This window comes from Drosophila mauritiana, chromosome 2R (assembly GCF_004382145.1).
Source record: "Drosophila mauritiana strain mau12 chromosome 2R, ASM438214v1, whole genome shotgun sequence".
Taxonomy (NCBI): domain Eukaryota; kingdom Metazoa; phylum Arthropoda; class Insecta; order Diptera; family Drosophilidae; genus Drosophila; species Drosophila mauritiana.
This window is the reverse complement of record NC_046668.1, coordinates 6,045,071-6,064,674: the sequence shown is the minus strand read 5'-3', so window position 1 is coordinate 6,064,674 and position 19,604 is coordinate 6,045,071. Positions and strand designations below refer to the sequence as shown.

Here is a 19,604-nt window from a genome sequence, read left to right as displayed (position 1 = left end):
TAACGGATCCGATGGCCACTTGGCAACGAGATATAGATGGCTTCCGTTCTTGGAGGGGTTTTTGGCCAGCTCCTGGACTTTGTTTTGGCCATAAATCTGTCGCACGCGTTGGCCTAATGCATTTGTTGTTCTTTATTAAATTGTTTTGATTGCTCCGCCTGTGGGCTTGTTTTTCTCTCGACTACTGCGTCCTCCGTGTTAATTCGAATGTGTAAACAAAAGATAAACAACAATCTGGTTCGAGTACACTGCTACAATATGGGGGCAACTGATATCTACATATGTATCAATATATCAATTGAAGAAGTTCAAAAGCCAATTAGCAGAATTTGGGAATGTTCTTTGAAAATATATATAACAAAAGCAACAGTATGGAAAGTTTATTTCTCCAGTGGTGTAAGTAATAGTTGTCTATAAATAAATGTGAAATGCTCTGAAATTCACAAAATATGGAAATGCATTTCTATAGATGCGAATGCGGCCATGCAATCCACACAAATGAATACACTCATTTCAAACGTTTCACGCATTCCCTGCGTGCCGTGTATGTGAGCACACAGTGGCGTGCGGATGCTTTTACCAAGGGGGTTTGAGATTACTAAGCTGAATAAGCATAGTTTTGAAGCTAAAATTGGCAACTATGAGTGCGGATGGAATTTAAACTTAAGTTTAAATTTTGCAATCTAATGTAATCAGAGATAAATGAATTAATTGATTTATTTTATGAACTTTAGTAAGCCTTTGAGAGAGTTTTTCATATCTGAGATAAAAAGGTTGATAGTATTCTGTGAGCAATCTTTTAGCATACAAGCACCATCCTAAATAACCAAATATATGGTTATGCTCATATGGAAATCCACGAATGGCATAGTATTATTTGGTGGATAGATGAATCTGCGATCCCCTTTTGCGGCGCCCCTGTGCGTGATGAGTGCGTGTGGCTGTGTGAGAGTTCCACTCGTTCCATTTCGTCACCGGCTTTTTTGCTTTTTAGCTGGCGCATCGAGTGGCAGCGGCTCAGATGTTCTTTGGAAGTGCGCTGGTTAAGTCGTCGGAAAAGCGCTGAGAAGCGAGTGCAGCTAAAGAAAAATCTAGCCAATTCACAAGTAAAAGTGTTAGCCAGTTTGCAATACCCAACACTGTTGAGTTGCAGTAGTGCAAAACAGAAAAAAGAAAAAAAGTGAAGAAATTGACAAGAACAATTACGAGGACAGCAAAATGCCGGTCGATATATGCAGTCAACCGCACAATTTGCTCAGTTCAATGAGGTAAACTATTAAACGACGCTGATTGAATTTTCCCATTCTCCGCAATCGAGTTTTCCAATTACCATGGCCTCTAAAGTGAAAATGTAATATGTATTGGAATAATATCTTGAGTATGCAAGCATATACACTTAAGGATTTATTTTAATTTTTATTAGACTTTAATAACGTGTTAAATTTCGAGATTTTACTCACAGTTTTGAGTCATAAATTCCAACGAGAAAGGAAAAATGGAAAAAACGTTGTGTAAATTGTAATTGTAATTAATTTTAATTTTTTATTTTTTTTTTTTAAATAATGTGACATTTATTGCTTGCTTGTGCACTGAGATAAAAACTGATCTATTATGGGTTTCATTGAGCACTTCCAGAGTTGAAATCATAGAAAAGTAACGAAAGTGCAAGTAGAGTAAACTCTGATATGATGTGATTCGTCACCATCTCTTATCACTGCGATATCGATATTAACTAATTGAAGTGCCAGACTTCAGACCAGACTAATATCCGATATGGGCCTACGCATTGTATCTGATATCTTTATGACCATGGCTTTCCGGCTTTGGTGTATATTAACCCAATCTAATGTCCGATTCTAGCTTTATCTTTTGTCAGTTTATTGATGTGGGTGATTCGTGTCTGGATTGTCAACAAGTCCAGTACTTGACCTTTCAGATATGTGCTCACTGTAATTACCGCACACAAAAAGTAGCCACAATAATGATATTTACATCGAGAACTCTGAAATGTGGCTGGCATTGAACATCAAGATAATCGTTTTAGAGTGTTCGTATATATAGGAAAGGCGAAATAGAACTGCCATATCATGAGGCGGCATTGAAACTATTGAGAACTACGCAATGCGACCTTGGATATGTAATACGCAATCGAAGCTATAGCAATCAAAAGCAATCAGAGATATACATATCTGTATGTAGTTATCAAAAAAAGGGTAATTCACAAGGGATATTCAATAAAAAATCATAGATATATATTCTCGAAACAAGCAAGCAAAGTCTAGTGACCACTTAATCCTGCACGGGTATTTTTAGCAACACCTCTAATATGATGTATCCATTCCTTTGTCTGATTGCAGCGGAACAACAGATACCTCGTTGACGCTGAACTCATTGTCCCTGACTTCCGCTCTGCCGCCGACGGATCCCGATCACAACAATCCACACAATCCACACAGTTCGCACAACATGAACAAGCTGTGCCGCCAAGTGTCAATTGAGTCGCCCGGGCCGGGCGCCAAGAACTGCGTCTTCAACTTCTTCGTGCCCATCGAGGACACGCCGGCGATGGGCGCCCGCATCCGGATCGTGTGCGCCGGAGCCTGCTACCGTCGCCGCGATCGCGCCAACTCCATCACCAGCATGTCCTCAGTGTCCTCGGAGCTGAGCGACTACTGTCCGTCGGTGAACTCGATGTCCTCGCCCGCACACCAGGGCATCCGGGAGGGCTCCTTCTTTCCCGGCTTCGAGGTGGCCGGCGTCATCGAGTCTTTGGGCTCCGAGATCACCGAGGCCAACAACCGTGGCCTGCGCATTGGACAGCGCGTGATCGTCTATCCGTTCGATGAGACCCCAGCCGGCTATGCCGAGCTGCTGGTCGTGCCGGACCTGAAGCACGTGGTGCCCATTCCCGACAGTCTGCCCATGGAGGTGGCCGCCATGCTGCCGACGGGCGCCCTGCTCGCCTGGAACGCCGTCTTCAAGGCCCAGGCCGTCGTCACACAGATTCTCAGCCAGCGTGCTGCCACGGAGCCGAAGCGGAAGCCCAAGATCCTCATCGTGGGCACTGGCGGCCTGGCGCTCTGGGCCGTGCGCATCGCCTCCTATCACTTCGCCACAACTGGAGCCGACAACGTGGACATCACAGTGGCCAGTCTGCGTGACGAGGGCTTCCGCCTGGCCACAGAGATCAAAAAGTAAGCATCTTGAGCTCCCTCTGATGTGTCATGCTCTAACCATCTAACTCCTCTTCATCCTTCCAGTGTCAGCGTGGTGCAGTGGAACGAATGCCTGTACGAGCCGCAGCTGATCGAGCGCACCAAGGACGTGTGCGGCGGAGCCGTGGACGTGGTCATTGACTTTGGCACAACCTCCAGGAGTCTGCACCGCTCGATGCACTGCCTCTCGAAGGGCGGCGTGGTGCTGATCAGCGACGAGGTGGCCGAGAAGCTGCTGCCCAAGTTCTCGCGCCTGTCGGAGCAGTACCAGCAGGAGATCATCGCCATCTCGAACGGCACCGCCGAGCAGCTGGCTGAGCTGGTGGAGCTGGTGGCCAACAAGAAGATCGAGCCTCCGCCGCACTCCGTCTTCCCCTGCGAGCAGGCGGCCGAGGTCATCGCCAAGCTGTGCAACTCCGAGATACCCGGACGTGCCATTCTCCGCTTCCACGACATAGAGTAGGTGAGGCATGGAGGAGCGTAGGCGCGGAGGCGCGGAGGGAGCGAGATCGGAGGACATGGTTCCCCATCAAGGCATTAACTCATTAAATATGGATATCTGTTAGCTGTATTCGGAAGACACCCGACAAAACAACCTGCAACCTGCGACACTCTCGAAGCGGATTCAGAAATGTGCTTATTTTGTAGCCGGTCAATGTTTTGTAACCTTAATTTTGGACTGCAGACGAACTCCTCGTTTTATTTGATTTAGCGTTTTAGGCATTTTTAGTATTATGTACATATAGATTGTGATTTATTTTACTCGTAAGCCACCACAATGATTCTACTTTTGCAAAGTCACCCATCACATCGCCATATTAGCCGGAGTCGAGATCCGGCGGCTTCTTCAATGATTTTCGATTAAGCAAAAAGCCCAGCAGAAGCGGATTACAAAATAAATGTTATACATACTATACACGAAATTGTTACGCATGCGATGCAAATGTTTGATTCAATTGCTTGATGTTTGTACTCATTACGTACCCAACATTATACTCTACTCTTATTCACAAATAAAAACCATTAACTATCAATCCATGGGGCTGATCTAGGTTGCAATGGCTCTTCCTGATATTTCCTAGCTGCATCTACGGATGGTGTACTAGAATGGCAGCTAATTTGGCGTCTATATCCTAATCTATCTTTATAATCTATAATCTATATCTTTTTTCAAAAAATATTGTAGGCAATATCATTCGATTCCAAAAAAAGGATATCATCGCTAGCATAAAATTGATGTATAGATATCAAATTAGTTTCAGGTCTGACTAGTTTTAGCCGACCGAAAATACAAAGTTAATGAAGTTAAAGGTTCTGTAAACTTTAAAAACGTTTTTTGTTAATTTCAAAAGTAACAGCTATTTTTAAATGTGAGCAACAAACAGATGTGGCAACGCCCTAAGCGCCATACGAGAGGTTGGCAGACCAATCCGCACTGATTGGTGTTGGAAAACGCCGCAGGTGGAATTGCGCCAAAAACTGTAAACAGCGCGGCAAGCTGATCGCAAAAGCAAGGGAGCCAATCTAGTGAAGACCCCATTTAATTATTGCTGACGTTGGCGACTTGTTAAACAACTGATAGGGAACCGCAGCGCGATGGTTAATAAAGAGAACGCCCGCAGTGTGGGCCAGCAGGTGAAGTGGATCGGAAGCCAAGACGCACTGCCGCCGGTGAAGAATCTGGAGCACAAGAACGTCTACTTCTACCAGAAGTGCATCTACGGTCCGCTGACTTTGTCCGTTGGCGACTTTATACTGGTGTCGAACGCGGATGCCGCCGAACCGGACACAGTGAGTGGATGCGACGTGGCTCGTATCCTGCACATGTACGAGCTGCGCGAGCTGACCGATCGCGAGCCCTGTCGCGCCATCGTCCAGTGGTACTCCTGGCCGAAAGCCATTCCGCACAACAAATACGACGACGACGAGGTGGCCATAGACTTTAGCCTGGAGGTGATCGAGGAGCATCGCCCGTACGACAACGACGTGGCCCTCGGTGCCATCTACCGCAAGTGCATCGTGCTGGAGGGCACCTCAAAAACGTCCGCCCAGGAGGTTCTCAACAAACACGCCAACAAACTGAAGTCCAAGGCCTGCCCCATGTTTGTCAGCCGGTACAGGTTTGTCAAGGTGAAGCGGAGCTATCGCTTGATTCCCTTGGAAATTCACTTGGAGCAGCCGGAGGACAATGCCAAGCTAACCCGTTCGTCGCGCAAATCCCTAACTGCACACAGAGAATCCAAGCGATCGATATCCGCCCGCCACGATGACACAGCTAGCGACAAGGGATCCTCACTGGATAAACGACGACGTGCGTCCATGGCGGCCTCGAGTTCCGTGGAGTTTATCGATGTCAACAGCTTCATCTGCGAGAATAAGGTGTCGCCCATCAAGATCGTGGGCGGACGCAGTGTCGTGCGGATGTCTGAGAAGAAAACTGCCCCGGAGATCAATGCCAACTATCTGCCGGTGTCGCCTCTCACTGAGAAGAACGCCAAGGTGGAGACACCGAAATCCCGTGCCTCGGCAGCCCGCCGCAACCTAAATCTCAGCCTGGATCGCGGAGCGGACACCACAGCCGACTCAGACTGCCTGAACTACTCCATTGTTCAGCAGACTCCCGATCCCAAAACGCCTTCCAACGACATGAAGATCAAACTGCGCCTTTCGGAGAGAAGGCGATCGGTGCGCCTCGCATCCATGGACGTGGATCCTTTGTCGTTAGAGGAGGCCGTACAAGAACCCAATGCCCAGGGACGCAAGCGATTGGGCGTGGCCAATGGCGATATCTACCATACCCCCACCAAGAAATCCAAAGAACCTCTGGAATCAGCTGCAGCTACCGAGAAAACGCCCTCGACGAGGCGTAAAAGCATCCTGAAATCAGCAACTAGTCGATTGGGTAAGTGGTTGATCTTCCACAAAAATAATAACAGGCACTAAAATGGTTTTCCTTGATCAATTTAGCCGAGGGCACGCCCAGGCGCAGTATTCATCTGTCGAACATTGTGGAGCAGCGCGTGTTTCAGGATGACGAAATAATATCCACTCCGAAAAGGGGGCGCTCGAAGAAAACAGTTCAAGACGATGACGAGGACTACTCGCCAAAGAAATCGGTCCAAAAGACGCCAACGCGAACGCGTCGGTCAAGCACCACCACCAAAACAGCGACGACACCCAGCAAAGGGATCACAACCGCAACTGCAACCCCGATGACGCCCTCCCAAAAGATGAAGAAGATACGAGCCGGTGAACTTAGTCCCAGCATGCAACAGCGCACTGACCTTCCGGCCAAGGACTCCAGCAAATCCGAACTGCAGCTGGCACGCGAACAGCTTCACGTGTCTGTTGTGCCAAAGAGTTTGCCGTGCCGCGAACGGGAATTCGAGAATATTTACGCCTTTCTGGAGGGCAAGATCCAGGACCAGTGCGGCGGCTGCATGTATGTGTCCGGAGTTCCGGGCACTGGCAAAACAGCCACTGTCACTGGCGTCATACGCACCCTGCAGAGGCTGGCTAAGCAAAATGAGCTGCCTGCCTTTGAGTATCTGGAAATTAATGGCATGCGACTGACTGAGCCGCGTCAGGCCTACGTGCAGATCTACAAACAGCTCACGGGCAAGACTGTGTCCTGGGAGCAGGCACACGCTCTGCTGGAGAAACGGTTCACTACTCCGGCGCCGCGTAGAGTGACCACTGTGCTGCTGGTTGATGAGCTGGATATCTTGTGCAACCGGCGCCAAGATGTGGTCTACAATTTGCTCGACTGGCCCACCAAGTCGGCAGCCAAGCTGGTAGTGGTCACCATTGCCAACACCATGGACTTGCCTGAGCGCTTGCTGATGGGTAAGGATCACCTCCATCACTGAAACTTGTGGAATTCCCTAACGTGTATTGTTTTTCCCTTAGGTAAAGTCACCTCTCGTCTTGGACTGACCCGTCTCACATTCCAACCGTACAGCCACAAGCAGCTGCAAGAGATCGTTACCGCCCGCCTGGGAGGATCTGAGGCTTTCAAGGGCGAGGCCGTGCAGCTGGTGGCGCGCAAGGTAGCCGCCGTTTCCGGTGATGCTCGCCGAGCTCTGGACATCTGCCGGCGTGCGACAGAAATAGCTGACACGGCTGCGGTCAAGTGCGTCACAATGCTGCACGTGCAGCAGGCATTGGCCGAGATGATAGCCAGTGCCAAGGTGCAGGCCATTAGGAACTGCTCGCGGATGGAGCAGATCTTCTTGCAGGCGGTTGCAGCGGAAGTTACGCGCACAGGCGTCGAGGAGACGACTTTCATGGGCGTCTACCAGCAGGTGGAAACCATAGCCGCCTTCATGGGCGTGACCTTTCCACCACCAGGACGCGCCCTGCGCTTGTGCTCCAAGCTGGGCGCCGAGCGACTCATCATCAGTGAACACTCCCGCAATGACCTCTTTCAGAAAATCCTGCTCAACGTCAGCGCTGATGACATTCACTACGCCCTCAGAGTGGCAGAGATGGTCAACTAATGCCATGCTGCAAGAACAAACGAATAGAAAGCTAATTAAGCACATTAAATTCTCATCTCCATTTTTAAGACTCCAAATCCAGGTTACTTGACCTATCCAAATTTACACCATTCTTAAATCGTTCATTATTCATAAAACATTGTAATAGCTTAAGCGTTTTTAAATTATTTCTTTTTAAGCGTCATGTTTAAACAATTTAAAGTACAAACTCGTTACTAAAAATACCAAATAAAACACCAGCACAGTGTAACAGTCGTAAAGTACTTTTGGGGAAAACACGGAGTAGATAAAGAGGTGGTAGCGGAAGCCCACCAAGAGGCAGAGGTAGAAGGCCGCCGGCAACATGATCAGCGCGGCGTAGAGCGGAGCTATCAGCGAATCCGCGGCTATCGAGTACGGAGGCTGTAGCTGCATGATACCCACACTGCGCAGATCCGAGCGCAGGGTGTGGACAACTAAATAGAGGAATGCATGAATATCCGCACTGTACGTGTTGAGGGTGACAAAGATGGCAACGATCGACGGATTGTAGTTTGTCTGCCCGATATAGCCGGGCGTCAGGTCAATGGTGGACAGGCTGTTCGAGTTGCCCTGGTAGAAGAAGAACATCCTGGCCAGGAATATGGTCATGATGATCTTGTACACATGCACCAATCGCACGGAGAACTTTCGGACACTGGTGCCGTAGACATCGCACAGCTTGTACGTTTGCTGCAGGGCCACGAGAAGTACGGGTAGTAGTAAGATGTTGTGGACCCGTTGCAAAAGCGCACCCAACAGCAGCGAGCTGGTGAGGTTCGTCTGCAGCAACTGCAATAATGCACCTGTGGGCGGCACCTTCCCAAAGCTGTGCGCTTGAGGCAGTGCCGCCCGATAGCCAAGCATCAAAACAAGGGCCAAACAGCACCAGAAGATCACCAGCGTCGGCACCACAAGTTTCGCACTGGAAATGATAAAAAATATATTATACCACAATATCAGGCGGAACTTATTAGACTTACGCCATGTGCGAAGGCACGTCGAAGAAAAGCACCTGGCCGTTAAGTCCTCGGAAGCAGTAAACCGTGAATAGAGCTGCTCCACTGGCCAACGACTGCGACAACTGGCTGTGACGATGCAGGCGTGCCCAGAGCAACAGCATCGAAAATATGACGACGGTGCTCCGGATAGCCTCCAGCCTGTGGATGTAGCGCACCAATGTGAGCAGCATAAGCACCACAAGCACTTTACGCATTTGCCACAGACAGGTCGATGCAATCGTGTACAGATGTCGGCCATTTAGTTCCACGTTGGTTTTGGTGATGCGCCATCGCAGCGTTCGGAATGCGGTCAATAGGATGAGGGTATTGCCCAGGTAATACCATGTGTTGTACTCGAATTCAATAAACGAGGAGGAACCAAGAGTTAAAGTGCGTATAGCATAACAAGCTAGCAGAGGTAGCGGCAATGGAATGGAAATCTTCAGGCGACGCGTGTATAACGGAGGCAATGCAATCTTGAGCAGCGCCTGCGCCACGTCGATTGTAAGGTAAATAGCGATCGATATGGGTACCAATAGGAGAATGCTGTAGAACATTGAACTGGTCATGATAATGTCCAATACATGACTAGTAAAATTTAAGACGACAGCAGCAATCACAGAGAGCCACAGTTGTCCCACTCTTAATCCGTCCAGCTGAAGCTGTTCGGTGAGATCCAAGTACAAGACGCTGATCACAATGTGAAGGGATGTCTGAAAGATCGTGGTCACTATAACGCACTTCACAACTGGTCGGGAAACTTACCGATGTGGTCAAAGCTAATCCAACGGCTATAAATCCGTAGTCGAACTTTACCAGGGACTCGGAGAGCAGATCGGAAATCTCGCGAGCCACGCGCATATAATTTAGCTTGGCGTTCTGGTAGTAAACCTGACTAGCTCCACCTCCATCGCCCTCTCTTAAAGGGCGCAGCAGCTTCTTGTGCAACAAGGTGGCATTCTGATACCAAGTGTAGTAATCTGGAGAAGAGAATAGTTAACTAAAGAAATCAGCGCGGAGGATCATAACCTTACCACTCCGATGGACTATTTCGTGGCCGAACTTCACTCGCGCCTTGTTGAGCAAGTGGTGGGCGTTGTAGAAGTAAGCATACAACTGGTGCTCCAAAGACAGCGACTGCAGCATCTCCGGTATTAGGCAGCCAATGGAGAGCGTGGGTATTTCAACAGACAGAAGCACTGAAAGGGTAGGCGCCAAGTCGATTTGGTTGTACCGTTTTGAGACGGATCTGTGCAAGAATCATTTGTAGATGTGGATTTTCTTTTGAGATTGCTCTTTAGGGCTTACGGTGTTTTGCTGCAGTTGTTGGAATACAAATATAAAGGTACCAGAGTTTCGGCTGGCGTATTGCCGCCATGTCCTCCGCCATCAGCCATGCCATGATCTCCAGTCAGCATAAGCAGAACGTTGGGAAAACTCTGAATAGGGAAGGAGTTACTTTACAGCTTTCCTTTTATTTTAAGCTATCTAATAGCTCACCTTATGATCCAATATTTTCTCCACCACCTCATCCATTTCCTTTAGCTTGAGGGGCACCCTAGGACTGGCATTCCCCTCGACATGACCAATGTGATCGAGGCCCAGATAGTGTAAAATCAGCATAGACCAGTCACTCCGCTCCAACTCAGTCTCCAGCGTTTTGGTCACATTTCTATCGCCCTCGTAGAAGTCGTTAACATAAAAGGAATCGTGGTTCTCGACCTGCCGTGTGAACTCGCTGGGAAAGAGCTTTACCCAGGTGTGGTCGCCGGCAAAGGAAACAACTCGATTCTGTTTTTTTAGCCGGTGCAAGAACGAGTCCTGCATCTGCTCCGTGTGGCCCACATTTAACGCAATGTCGATAAAGTTCGAAAGGGTGCCGGTGGTGATGCTCTTCAAGCGTGGCATAGTCACCGTCGGTATGTCCACATGGAGCTTAAGCCTCTCGCAGGCCCTAGAATAAGCCACCGGCATAGACGTGGCATCCGGAAAATCATCGCGCAACGCGTCGACCAGTAACAGCACAATGGAGTCATAGGCAGGTGGCGGCGGCGTCAGTCTGCAAAGGGTAACGAGCATTATCGAGGCGCTATCTCACGCAATTATCAGCCCCTAAACTCACTCCACGCCGAGCAAAGCAGTGGGCCGGCCCTCTGGCACGGTGCTTTCCTTCTCCGCCACCGAGTAGGAGGCCGGAAAGAAGCCAATCAGAAAGAGCACGGCGCCGCAAAGGAACGCCGTGAGCATGCCGATGGTATAGACCAGCCGACTTTTGTGCTGTTCCATCTTCTTGTTTTCATCGAAAGTACCGCGCTCCACCGAAAACCACAACAAATACAATATAATTGCCGCCCGTCAGCTGGAAGTCAAATAAAAACACTAACCAATCGATAAGCTCTGTATGCTATCGATAGACGGCAAGCAAATCTTCAGGGGCTTAGTAATAGAAATAAATAATTTAAGTTATCGCCTTAATATATATTTATTACTAAAGCAATTGTCTTATGGAAACGAAACAGCTTTATTTGGGAAAACTGTTAGCTTTATGGAGTTTTATATTTTTTTAATGTTATTAAAGTTTTGCCATATTTCTAATTATATAATATTTTATACTTAATTTAAATTAATTTACATCTAAAATCTTACAAATTAAAGAAATTTATTAAATCTGATAGTTATAAAACAAACGAGCTTAATTTAGTCTGTTGACCCCTTTTGCCCATTTGTGACTGCGCCTATGGTCTCTTAATCGGATATGTATAAACAAACGCCTTTGATTGTTATTTCTAACTTAAAATGGAAACTTGCGGCCTTATTTGTGTGAGCGGGGACTACGAGAAGTTCCTGATGCGCTGCTCCTACTGTCCAACGGACGTGGAGGTGGCCCAGTGGCAGGAGTTTGTGCTGCACATCCGCAACGTGCATAGCAAAGTGAGGATCATGGAAGAAGGGCACGTAGATCCTCCACAGGAGGAACCCCAAGCGGAAGAGCCGATATTTCAGGAAGACGAATCGGCGGACGGAGCCTGTGTAAAGCTGCATATTGACGCAGTGCGTTCGTCGCCAATCGAGACTGAGGAGTCAGACGTCTCTTTGGTTACAGATGAGGAAGAATCCGTCCAGGAGGGGGAACCAAGTGAACCAGCTTTTGATGATGCCAACTTAAAATCCACACCCACATACAAGGTATTTCCAGAAGCCATTCATGAACACGCTGAACTAATCTCAACTTTCAACTTCAGTTTCATCCATCCTTCTTTCGCCGAGATCACCGAACCGTAAAGTTCATAGAGATCTACAAGGACCACCCATGTCTCTGGTATCCCGCTCACAGCGACTACAAGGAACCCAAGAAATGCAAAGAAGCCCTGAGGCGTATGGCCATTGATTTGGAGGCAACTGTATCCGTATTCCTGAACGAGATGGCCTTAAAGCTAGCCATCAAGAAAGTCCACATGCAGTTCAACACCGTGCACAAGCGGGTGGTGTCTGGAAAACAGAAACCTCAATCGCTGGCTTTCAGCATATACAAATTGTGTAGCTTCTTGAACGCTAGCAACGATGAAGAAGGGGCTACGAATAACGAAAAAATTAAGGCAAGGTATTTGAATTAATTCAAAATGAAATGGTTAATAAGTATACTTTGCCCGCAGCTTGATTTCTCCAAGAAAAACAAGCTGACTACCGACCTGATTGAGATGTACGCGAACTTTCCGCAGCTGTACGACTCCACCCACAAGGAGTTCTCTAATATGAGTTCTCGAAAGCAGGCTTACGAGAGCATGGCTGCGGAGTTCTCAGTGCCCAATGTGGATATCAACAGCGATGACATCTTCCGCGCCATCCAGAATCTCCGGCAGTGGTACTACAAGAACACTAAGCATGCCATCTACGCCGGAAGTGCAGCCGAGAAGTTCTACCTAGAGGTGTGCCGGTTCATGCCTCCAAAGATGTACAAACAGCGGCTGGTCTGCGAGTTTTGCCACCAGATTACGTCCTCGGATCACGTCCTGCAGTCGCACATCTTCAAGGCGCACAACATCGGCGAGCTGCCCTTCAAATGTGCCTTGTGCGACCGGAGTTTTGTGGGACGTTGCGAGCTGGCGAATCACATACAGCGGGTCCATATCGGCAAGACCCACAAGTGCACCCATTGTGAGCGTTCATTCGCTGTGATGTCGGACCTGCAGCTGCACATCCGTACGCACACTGGCCACAAGCCTTACGTCTGCGAGCATTGCGGCAAGGCCTTCCGACTGCGGTCCCAAATGACGCTTCACGTCACGGCTATTCACACCAAGATCAGAGCCTTCAAGTGCACCATGTGTCCCAAGGACTTTGTGAAAAAGGTCGACCTATCGGATCACATCAAGGGCCATTTAAACATCCGCGACAAAATCTGCACTGTGTGTGGTAAGGGATTCACCAGCTGCCACGCACTCATCCGACACCGGCAGATTCACTCCGAGGTGAAGAAGTTTGTGTGCAAACTCTGCGACTCCAGGTTCTCCCAGTTTGTGGGTCTTAATACGCACATGAAGCGCACCCACAACATTCTTCGTAATAATCCGCAAAAGGGTAAAGATGCTGTGGATGCAGAGAACTGAATATGATTAAATTTGCAATAAAATGGCAGTTAATAAATATGGAATCTTTTGCAAATGGGGGGAAATAAAAAAATACACAAATTAGTTTTGACCAACATGTTTAAACAAATTTATTTATAAATGACAACTGTCACGCTCATAAATTAGCAAAACGTTTTGGTGTTTTTCTGTTCATATTTGTCTCGCTAATTTCTACCGATATGAAAAAATAATATTATAATTTCTCAAGCGTTATCCCACTAGCTTAGTAACAGGACATAGCATTCTCTCTTCTTTATTTTTGAACCATTTATAAGCACCGCCAAAAGTATTTATAACGTTTTCTTTTAAGCCTTGTGTAAAATTGTGTTTAAATATTATTTTAAAAATAGATTCTTATCGAATGCGCGATAGTCTATCGATATACAATTATTTCAGTCGTTGCCCAACACAGTCACAAACTCATAAAAAAAATTGTTGCCTTAAATAAACGAATATATATTCAGAATAGGAAAATTGTTCAAGCTGAAGTCAGATCAGAGCGCACAACGTAAGCATGGAGGTGTGCGGCAGTGTGATGACCAATTCGAAGTACGAGATGTTCCGACTGAAATGCCTCTACTGCAGCATAGAGAGCGAGCTGAAGGATTGGGAGCTGTTCATCATCCATGTGAAGACGGCGCACTACTGCGAAGACGAGGACGTTAAGATTAATGAAATCAAAGAGGATCCCGAAGAGCTATACTGCGTCGTTGACGCCGCGGACCCAGCCATCGCCTATGGGCCGGATGAGTTCTTCGAGGTGATCGAAACCAGCAATGGGGCCGATCAATGGATGGAAGCCGATAGCAAGGTAAGGCTCTTTCTCTCACTTACCAAGGATGGTCAAATAACTGGGGTTCTCGTTGACCGCAGGATATCCAGTGCGAGGAAGACGCAACTTCAGCTACAAACCATTTCTGGGAGTTGGGGCCAGGCGGCAGCTCTTTGGAACTTCCAGCCGAAACGGAAGTCACGCAAATGGACGACTCTTCTCAAAATCACATACCCCTAAACACAGACGACGATGATGTTGATTGTAGTGACTTCTTTATGTCTGAGGATGACTTGGCACCTCCTAGAAAACCTGGACGTCCGCCCAGACGAACAAGACCAGGACAGGTTTTCAAGGTTAGTACCTAGTAAATTTCACTTAAGCTGAAATCTATTCCACTTAACGGCGTCATTCAGTTCAAAGTTTCGTTTATTCGGAGCAATCCCCGTGTGCTGCATTTGATACAAGCGTACAAAGAGCATCCCTGCTTGTGGAACCCTTCCGATGAACACTACCAGGACGAGCCTGCTCGAAGCATGGCCTACGAGGCGATAATGGAACGCATGGACCGCAAGGCTAATGTTCTCTTCACCGTGGAAGAACTGAAGAAAACGATCGAGCAACTGCACGTGCAGTACACGCTGGCTTCGGAGACAAAACAAAGGGGAAAGCTTGTTGGTCTTGCAGCGCGTTACTTTGCCAAGTGCGAGTTCCTCAGTGTGGCGCCTGTTGTAACGCCTAGGAATACCGAGGAGGACAACGACTTGGCTGCAATTAAGGTAATAGCTAGCCCACTATACTGAAGCTATTTTCTGACAATAAATCCTTTTTGCAGCTTAATTTTAAGGAGGAAAACCTGATAACCAGCTCATTCATAGAGACCTATGCCAACTATCCCGTGCTGTATAATCAAGCGTTGCCAGACTTTGGCTCGATAGAGATTCGTGCAGATGCCTTCAAAAGAATGGCAAAGGAATTCCAGCCAGTGGTGAAGGCCAACGAAACGGACGTTTACATCGCGGTCAATAAGCTGCGCCGTTGGCTGTACGATGCCATTCGTCGCCTCAAATCCAAGGAATTAATTCAGAAGTGCAGCAAGCAAGAGGTGCAGTATCTGCAAATGTGCAGCTTCTTGCCCGCCAAGGGTTCTGAAAGCCAGGTGCTGTACTGTGACTACTGCGATAAACGTTTCCACGGCGACTACAACCTACGGGTGCACATCGTCAAGGCTCACGAGGTGGGCGACCTACCGTACCTCTGCTCGTTCTGCCCGAGGCGCTTCGACCGCCACGTAGACATGGACCGTCACAAGCTGCGTTCCCACTTCGAACGCAAGCTGAAGTGCCAGTACTGCGAAAAGTCGTTCGCCGTGGATACCGACCTAAAGGTGCACACACTAATCCACACGGGCGAGCGACCTCACGTCTGTGACATCTGCGGCAAGACATTCCGGCTCAAGCTACTCCTGGACCACCACGTCAACGGAGTTCACCTGAACATTAGGCCCTACAGCTGCAACATGTGCACCAAAACCTTCCGCAAGAAGTTCGAGCTGGCCAACCACATCAAAGGACATTTGAATATCCGTGATAAGAAGTGCGAGTACTGTGAAGCCACTTTCTATGACCACTCTTCGCTTTCCAGACATCGCCGCAGCCATAGATCGGAATGAACTCTCGCCTTAAGGGACATTTTTAGAAACTGTTTTATTTTTTGATAATTAGAATCAGTTTACTCGTTCTCAGTAAGTAATATGGCTTCATTTGATGTAAATCAAGAATAAACTTACGTTAGAGTATATGATAATAATAAGCTTTTGTGTATATGATTAGAACATATGTATGATAATCATATGCAGACGCTTTTCCCTTTCCATACTTTCCTTTTAAATTTGGTTAACGGAATGTAAAGAAGTAGCCGAAAAAATAACTTAGTTTTAGGCTCAATTTGTATACCCAAAGTGCAAAGACATTAGAATAACATACGATTTGGTAGTTCTGGCTCTAAATCTGCAGCTGGCTTAAGGCTCTCCCGAGCCTTTTTGTTCAAAATCCAGAGAGCGGAGAGCTCTAGAGCTAGCAGCTCTCTTGTACCCATACAGTGACATACAGCGATCACTGTATGTGTGCATTTGTATGCTCATGCCTTCACTTTACAAGTTCTTAGACGTTAAATCTATATTATTTTTAATCAAGTGACATCGTGTACAAAATTTTATAAATATTAATTTTTAACTACATATACATATACATACATATATATTATTTGTATGAAATATATTTTTTAAAATGTATTTTCCTTTTTGGCAAATTTATGTTTTTAATTACAATAGTTATAATAACTATTCCAGACTTTATTTAGTTTATAAGTTTAAATAATGATGAAATTCATTTTTATGCAGTACCAGATACTGATCATAGACCCTTGTTGAATTATGTCGTCAGTGCAATTTTACATATTATTAAATATAAGCAAAAATAAATAAACTGTAGTTAATTGATTACAACTTAAAAGCAAAAAAAGAATAGTCAAGGCCGTCACCAAAAAAATGGCTCCATAGTTCAAAACAAATGTATGGCCGTTACGAATATTATTATTCTAATGTCTTTGCAAAAGGGTATACTATATTCGTTGAGAAGTGTGTTACACATGTAGAAGGAAGCGTTTCCGACCATATAAACCGACCGTTTTGACCCACGTTGACACGCCCACAAACCTCACATAATTCCCACTCCCACACTTTATTCCGCAATATCTATCGACATCCCAGAAAATCATAAAATTTAGAGTTCGTATTTCCACTAGCTAGGTAACGAGTATCTGATAGTCGGTGAATTCGACTCTTTTTCTGAATTGGAATTAGTATTTGAATCAGTGCTGTAAATCCGATAATCCTTAATATAATTAAATAAACTAGAAATAGTTTTTTTATACCAGTTTAAAATTAAATAGTTTACTATATATTTTAAAAAATATAATTGATTTAAAAGTTTATTTAACGCAACTAATATAATAGCCCCAATTCTAGGTTACATGAAGGTTTATATTTATATTTATATATAAAAATTCGTCTACATATAAAATTTTTTCTAACATTGAGACGATTTCTTTTCAATGGAATTTCCGCGGGTAACTTCCCAACACTGACCATCCGGTGTTTATCGATACATGGCGTTGTTGTTGTGCTATTTTGCATTGTATTTCATTTGTTTGTAAGCAAATCATGGTGGTTTGTGGGAACATTTTGGCCAGGAACAACTTTGAGCACTTTGTTCTGGCGTGTGCTCACCAGAATGATTGCTACGTGGAGATGGAGCTCAAGCGGTGGCGGGAGTTCATCGTGCACGTCAAAGAGCACCTGGAAGCAAATCCAAGCTTGCAGCAAGAGCTGAATGCTTCCGAAGTCATTTCGTCCGCCGAATGCGAGGAGGAGGTATTGCCAGCCAAGGTGTTCATAGTGGAGGAACCGCCGGAAAATTGCCTGGCTGAAGACATGTTCGTTGACGTGCCACCTTCCTCAGAGAACGACGAGAGCACCAGCCCGGCTGAGGAAGAGGAGGATGAGGAAGAAGACGACGATGTGGACTCCTCCTCGATGACAGTTGACAGCGAATTGGGCACCAGAAATTCCACAAACTTTGCTCCTTTAACCAAAGTAAGCAACTGACTTCACCAGCAACAAAGACCAAAAAATTAAAGCAGACGTTTTGCATCCCGGCAGTTCAATCCGACGTTTTACCGACGCAGTCCACGGATCACACAGTTCATTGAACTGTACAAGCAGCAGACAAGCCTCTGGGATCCAGCGGATGAGTCGTACAGGGACAAGGAGAAACGTGCAGCTGCCTATGAGGAGTTACTGGATCAATTAAAGACGACCGCCAACCTTAACCTAACGGCCTATAAGCTGAAGAAGTGCATCACAAGCCTACACGCGCAGTATGCAGCGATCTCACGGCAGAAGAAAACCCAGAAACTGACCAAGGTTCCACTGTACTACCATGGGAAGTACAGCTTTCTGGCACAGCGCGGTAGTCTGGAGGATGCGGACAGCGATGATGACGACGGCGATGGCAAAATAAAGGTAAGTCCGAGTGACAAACAGCTTTCTAAGCAACTCTAATGCGTACCCCACGACAGCTGGTGTTCACAGAGGAGAATCAACTGACCACTCAGTTCATTGATTTGTACTCCAAGTTTCCCCAACTGTACGATCCCGCGCACGAGCACTTCTGCAATCTAAACGTACGAAAGTCGTCGCTTATAGAGATCACGGACCTGCTGACTTCGAAGTTTTCGTTGGGCCTGGTCACCCACTACGATGTGTACGACAGTATTCAGAGCATGCGCCAATGGTATTCGCGACGGATCAAAACCCTCACCGACGTCCAATCTGTGGGTCTCTCGCTGGCCGAGAAGCAGTACATCGAGCGCTGCAATAGCTTTATGCCCACTAAATCATTCCGACAGAAGCTTAAATGTGAAGTCTGCGAGCACTCCTTTAGCACAGATCACGCCCTGCAAGCCCATCAGTTCCGGGATCACCAGATGGGCGAGGGGGGGTGGTTTCGCTGCACGCTTTGCGAGTTGAACTTCGACCGAAAGTGCCACCTGCAGCAGCACAGCCAGCGTGTGCACATGGACAAGAGCTTTGTCTGCGACATCTGCAGCAGGAGCTTTGCCTTTGGCAATCAACTGGCTATCCACAAACGCACCCATGACGAGAAGCACATCGCCAAGCCATTTGTCTGCGAGTTCTGCGGCAAGTGTTTTAAGCAAAAAATCCAAATGACCACCCACGTAACTGCGGTTCACACCAAGATCCGAGCCTTCAAGTGCGACATGTGCCCTAAGGACTTCCTGACCAAGCGCGACCTTAAGGACCACATAAAGGCGCACCTGAACATCCGCGACAAGGTCTGTGAGGTCTGTCAGAAGGCCTTCACCAATGCCAACGCCTTAGTCAAGCATCGCCACATTCACAAGGAGAAGACTCTGCAATGCTCGCTCTGCACGACGCGCTTCTCGGAGCGAGTTAGTCTGGGCGTCCACATGCGACGCACCCACAAGATCCTCAAGAGCTCTCTGTCGTCAAGCGACGCACTCTTTACAAACACATTCCCTCAGCCTTAAGGCATTTCCAAACAATAACAAGTATTTACATTTGTTAATATCCAGAAAATATGGCTACAGTGCCAAAAAACATGTATTCTTTTATTTTCTTAATGTATTATTACTCCTAAATATTTCTTAGTATTGGAACACGAGATTTTACAATATAGTTGTAAAAACAAAAATGCTTAAAATTATTTCTATTATTTCCTATTTGACATATTCGAATTTTTCGATTTTTAGATAATCCATATGAATTTTCTCAATAAAGACTACACTGAGCACTTTGCATTTTTATGCCTTTGTGATATAGTAACTTGAAAACACAAAAAACACTGAATTTTTAAATTGAAGGTGCA

The 19,604-nt window shown here is 46.6% G+C and overlaps 6 protein-coding genes across 7 annotated transcripts; 5 read left to right on the top strand and 1 right to left on the bottom strand.

Annotated features, from left to right (window-relative positions):
• Positions 1–1,015: 1,015 nt before the first annotated feature.
• On the top strand, positions 1,016–4,249 carry LOC117137063 (zinc-type alcohol dehydrogenase-like protein C1773.06c). Its single transcript, XM_033298276.1, has 3 exons — positions 1,016–1,268; positions 2,358–3,194; positions 3,261–4,249. The coding sequence occupies exons 1-3, from the start codon at positions 1,219–1,221 to the stop codon at positions 3,676–3,678; spliced, it is 1,305 nt and encodes a 434-aa protein (XP_033154167.1). The 5' UTR covers positions 1,016–1,218; the 3' UTR covers positions 3,679–4,249.
• A 424-nt stretch (positions 4,250–4,673) lies between these two features.
• LOC117136246 (origin recognition complex subunit 1) lies at positions 4,674–7,914 on the top strand. Its single transcript, XM_033297050.1, has 3 exons — positions 4,674–6,117; positions 6,183–7,061; positions 7,125–7,914. The coding sequence occupies exons 1-3, from the start codon at positions 4,812–4,814 to the stop codon at positions 7,712–7,714; spliced, it is 2,775 nt and encodes a 924-aa protein (XP_033152941.1). The 5' UTR covers positions 4,674–4,811; the 3' UTR covers positions 7,715–7,914.
• On the bottom strand, positions 7,858–11,099 carry LOC117136244 (GPI ethanolamine phosphate transferase 2). Its single transcript, XM_033297049.1, has 7 exons — positions 10,856–11,099; positions 10,234–10,792; positions 10,042–10,172; positions 9,768–9,982; positions 9,499–9,713; positions 8,716–9,446; positions 7,858–8,657 (listed from the first exon to the last, which is right to left on the bottom strand). The coding sequence occupies exons 1-7, from the start codon at positions 11,017–11,019 to the stop codon at positions 7,889–7,891; spliced, it is 2,784 nt and encodes a 927-aa protein (XP_033152940.1). The 5' UTR covers positions 11,020–11,099; the 3' UTR covers positions 7,858–7,888.
• Positions 11,100–11,472: 373 nt separating this feature from the next.
• LOC117137697 (gastrula zinc finger protein XlCGF8.2DB) lies at positions 11,473–13,377 on the top strand. 2 transcript variants are annotated; one of them, XM_033299266.1, is made up of 3 exons: positions 11,473–11,919; positions 11,976–12,329; positions 12,387–13,377. In XM_033299266.1, the coding sequence occupies exons 1-3, from the start codon at positions 11,530–11,532 to the stop codon at positions 13,338–13,340; spliced, it is 1,698 nt and encodes a 565-aa protein (XP_033155157.1). In that variant the 5' UTR covers positions 11,473–11,529; the 3' UTR covers positions 13,341–13,377. The 2 variants fall into 2 exon arrangements, with proteins under 2 accessions (XP_033155157.1, XP_033155158.1); XM_033299267.1 differs by lacking the exon at positions 11,473–11,919 and having other exon boundaries at positions 12,244–12,334.
• A 376-nt stretch (positions 13,378–13,753) lies between these two features.
• LOC117137188 lies at positions 13,754–15,931 on the top strand. Its single transcript, XM_033298511.1, has 4 exons — positions 13,754–14,172; positions 14,235–14,489; positions 14,550–14,912; positions 14,969–15,931. Exons 1-4 carry the CDS (start codon positions 13,876–13,878, stop codon positions 15,803–15,805), a joined length of 1,752 nt encoding a protein of 583 aa, XP_033154402.1. The 5' UTR covers positions 13,754–13,875; the 3' UTR covers positions 15,806–15,931.
• Positions 15,932–17,285: 1,354 nt separating this feature from the next.
• LOC117138582 (zinc finger protein Xfin) lies at positions 17,286–19,506 on the top strand. The gene is made up of 3 exons (XM_033300761.1): positions 17,286–17,788; positions 17,855–18,217; positions 18,274–19,506. The coding sequence occupies exons 1-3, from the start codon at positions 17,357–17,359 to the stop codon at positions 19,264–19,266; spliced, it is 1,788 nt and encodes a 595-aa protein (XP_033156652.1). The 5' UTR covers positions 17,286–17,356; the 3' UTR covers positions 19,267–19,506.
• Positions 19,507–19,604: the final 98 nt, after the last annotated feature.

Coding starts and splice junctions, on each gene's coding strand:
- LOC117137063 (XM_033298276.1), top strand. CDS start 1,219: ATGCCGGTCGATATATGCAGTCAACCGCACAATTTGCTCAGTTCAATG. Junction 1,269..2,357: donor AATTTGCTCAGTTCAATGAG/GTAAACTATTAA, acceptor GTCTGATTGCAG/CGGAACAACAGATACCTCGT. Junction 3,195..3,260: donor CTGGCCACAGAGATCAAAAA/GTAAGCATCTTG, acceptor TCATCCTTCCAG/TGTCAGCGTGGTGCAGTGGA.
- LOC117136246 (XM_033297050.1), top strand. CDS start 4,812: ATGGTTAATAAAGAGAACGCCCGCAGTGTGGGCCAGCAGGTGAAGTGG. Junction 6,118..6,182: donor ATCAGCAACTAGTCGATTGG/GTAAGTGGTTGA, acceptor TGATCAATTTAG/CCGAGGGCACGCCCAGGCGC. Junction 7,062..7,124: donor GCCTGAGCGCTTGCTGATGG/GTAAGGATCACC, acceptor TTTTTCCCTTAG/GTAAAGTCACCTCTCGTCTT.
- LOC117136244 (XM_033297049.1), bottom strand. CDS start 11,019: ATGGAACAGCACAAAAGTCGGCTGGTCTATACCATCGGCATGCTCACG. Junction 9,447..9,498: donor GATTAGCTTTGACCACATCG/GTAAGTTTCCCG, acceptor ACGATCTTTCAG/ACATCCCTTCACATTGTGAT. Junction 8,658..8,715: donor GACGTGCCTTCGCACATGGC/GTAAGTCTAATA, acceptor TATCATTTCCAG/TGCGAAACTTGTGGTGCCGA.
- LOC117137697 (XM_033299266.1), top strand. CDS start 11,530: ATGGAAACTTGCGGCCTTATTTGTGTGAGCGGGGACTACGAGAAGTTC. Junction 11,920..11,975: donor AATCCACACCCACATACAAG/GTATTTCCAGAA, acceptor TTTCAACTTCAG/TTTCATCCATCCTTCTTTCG. Junction 12,330..12,386: donor CGAATAACGAAAAAATTAAG/GCAAGGTATTTG, acceptor CTTTGCCCGCAG/CTTGATTTCTCCAAGAAAAA.
- LOC117137188 (XM_033298511.1), top strand. CDS start 13,876: ATGGAGGTGTGCGGCAGTGTGATGACCAATTCGAAGTACGAGATGTTC. Junction 14,173..14,234: donor GGATGGAAGCCGATAGCAAG/GTAAGGCTCTTT, acceptor CGTTGACCGCAG/GATATCCAGTGCGAGGAAGA. Junction 14,490..14,549: donor GACCAGGACAGGTTTTCAAG/GTTAGTACCTAG, acceptor GGCGTCATTCAG/TTCAAAGTTTCGTTTATTCG.
- LOC117138582 (XM_033300761.1), top strand. CDS start 17,357: ATGGTGGTTTGTGGGAACATTTTGGCCAGGAACAACTTTGAGCACTTT. Junction 17,789..17,854: donor ACTTTGCTCCTTTAACCAAA/GTAAGCAACTGA, acceptor GCATCCCGGCAG/TTCAATCCGACGTTTTACCG. Junction 18,218..18,273: donor ACGGCGATGGCAAAATAAAG/GTAAGTCCGAGT, acceptor ACCCCACGACAG/CTGGTGTTCACAGAGGAGAA.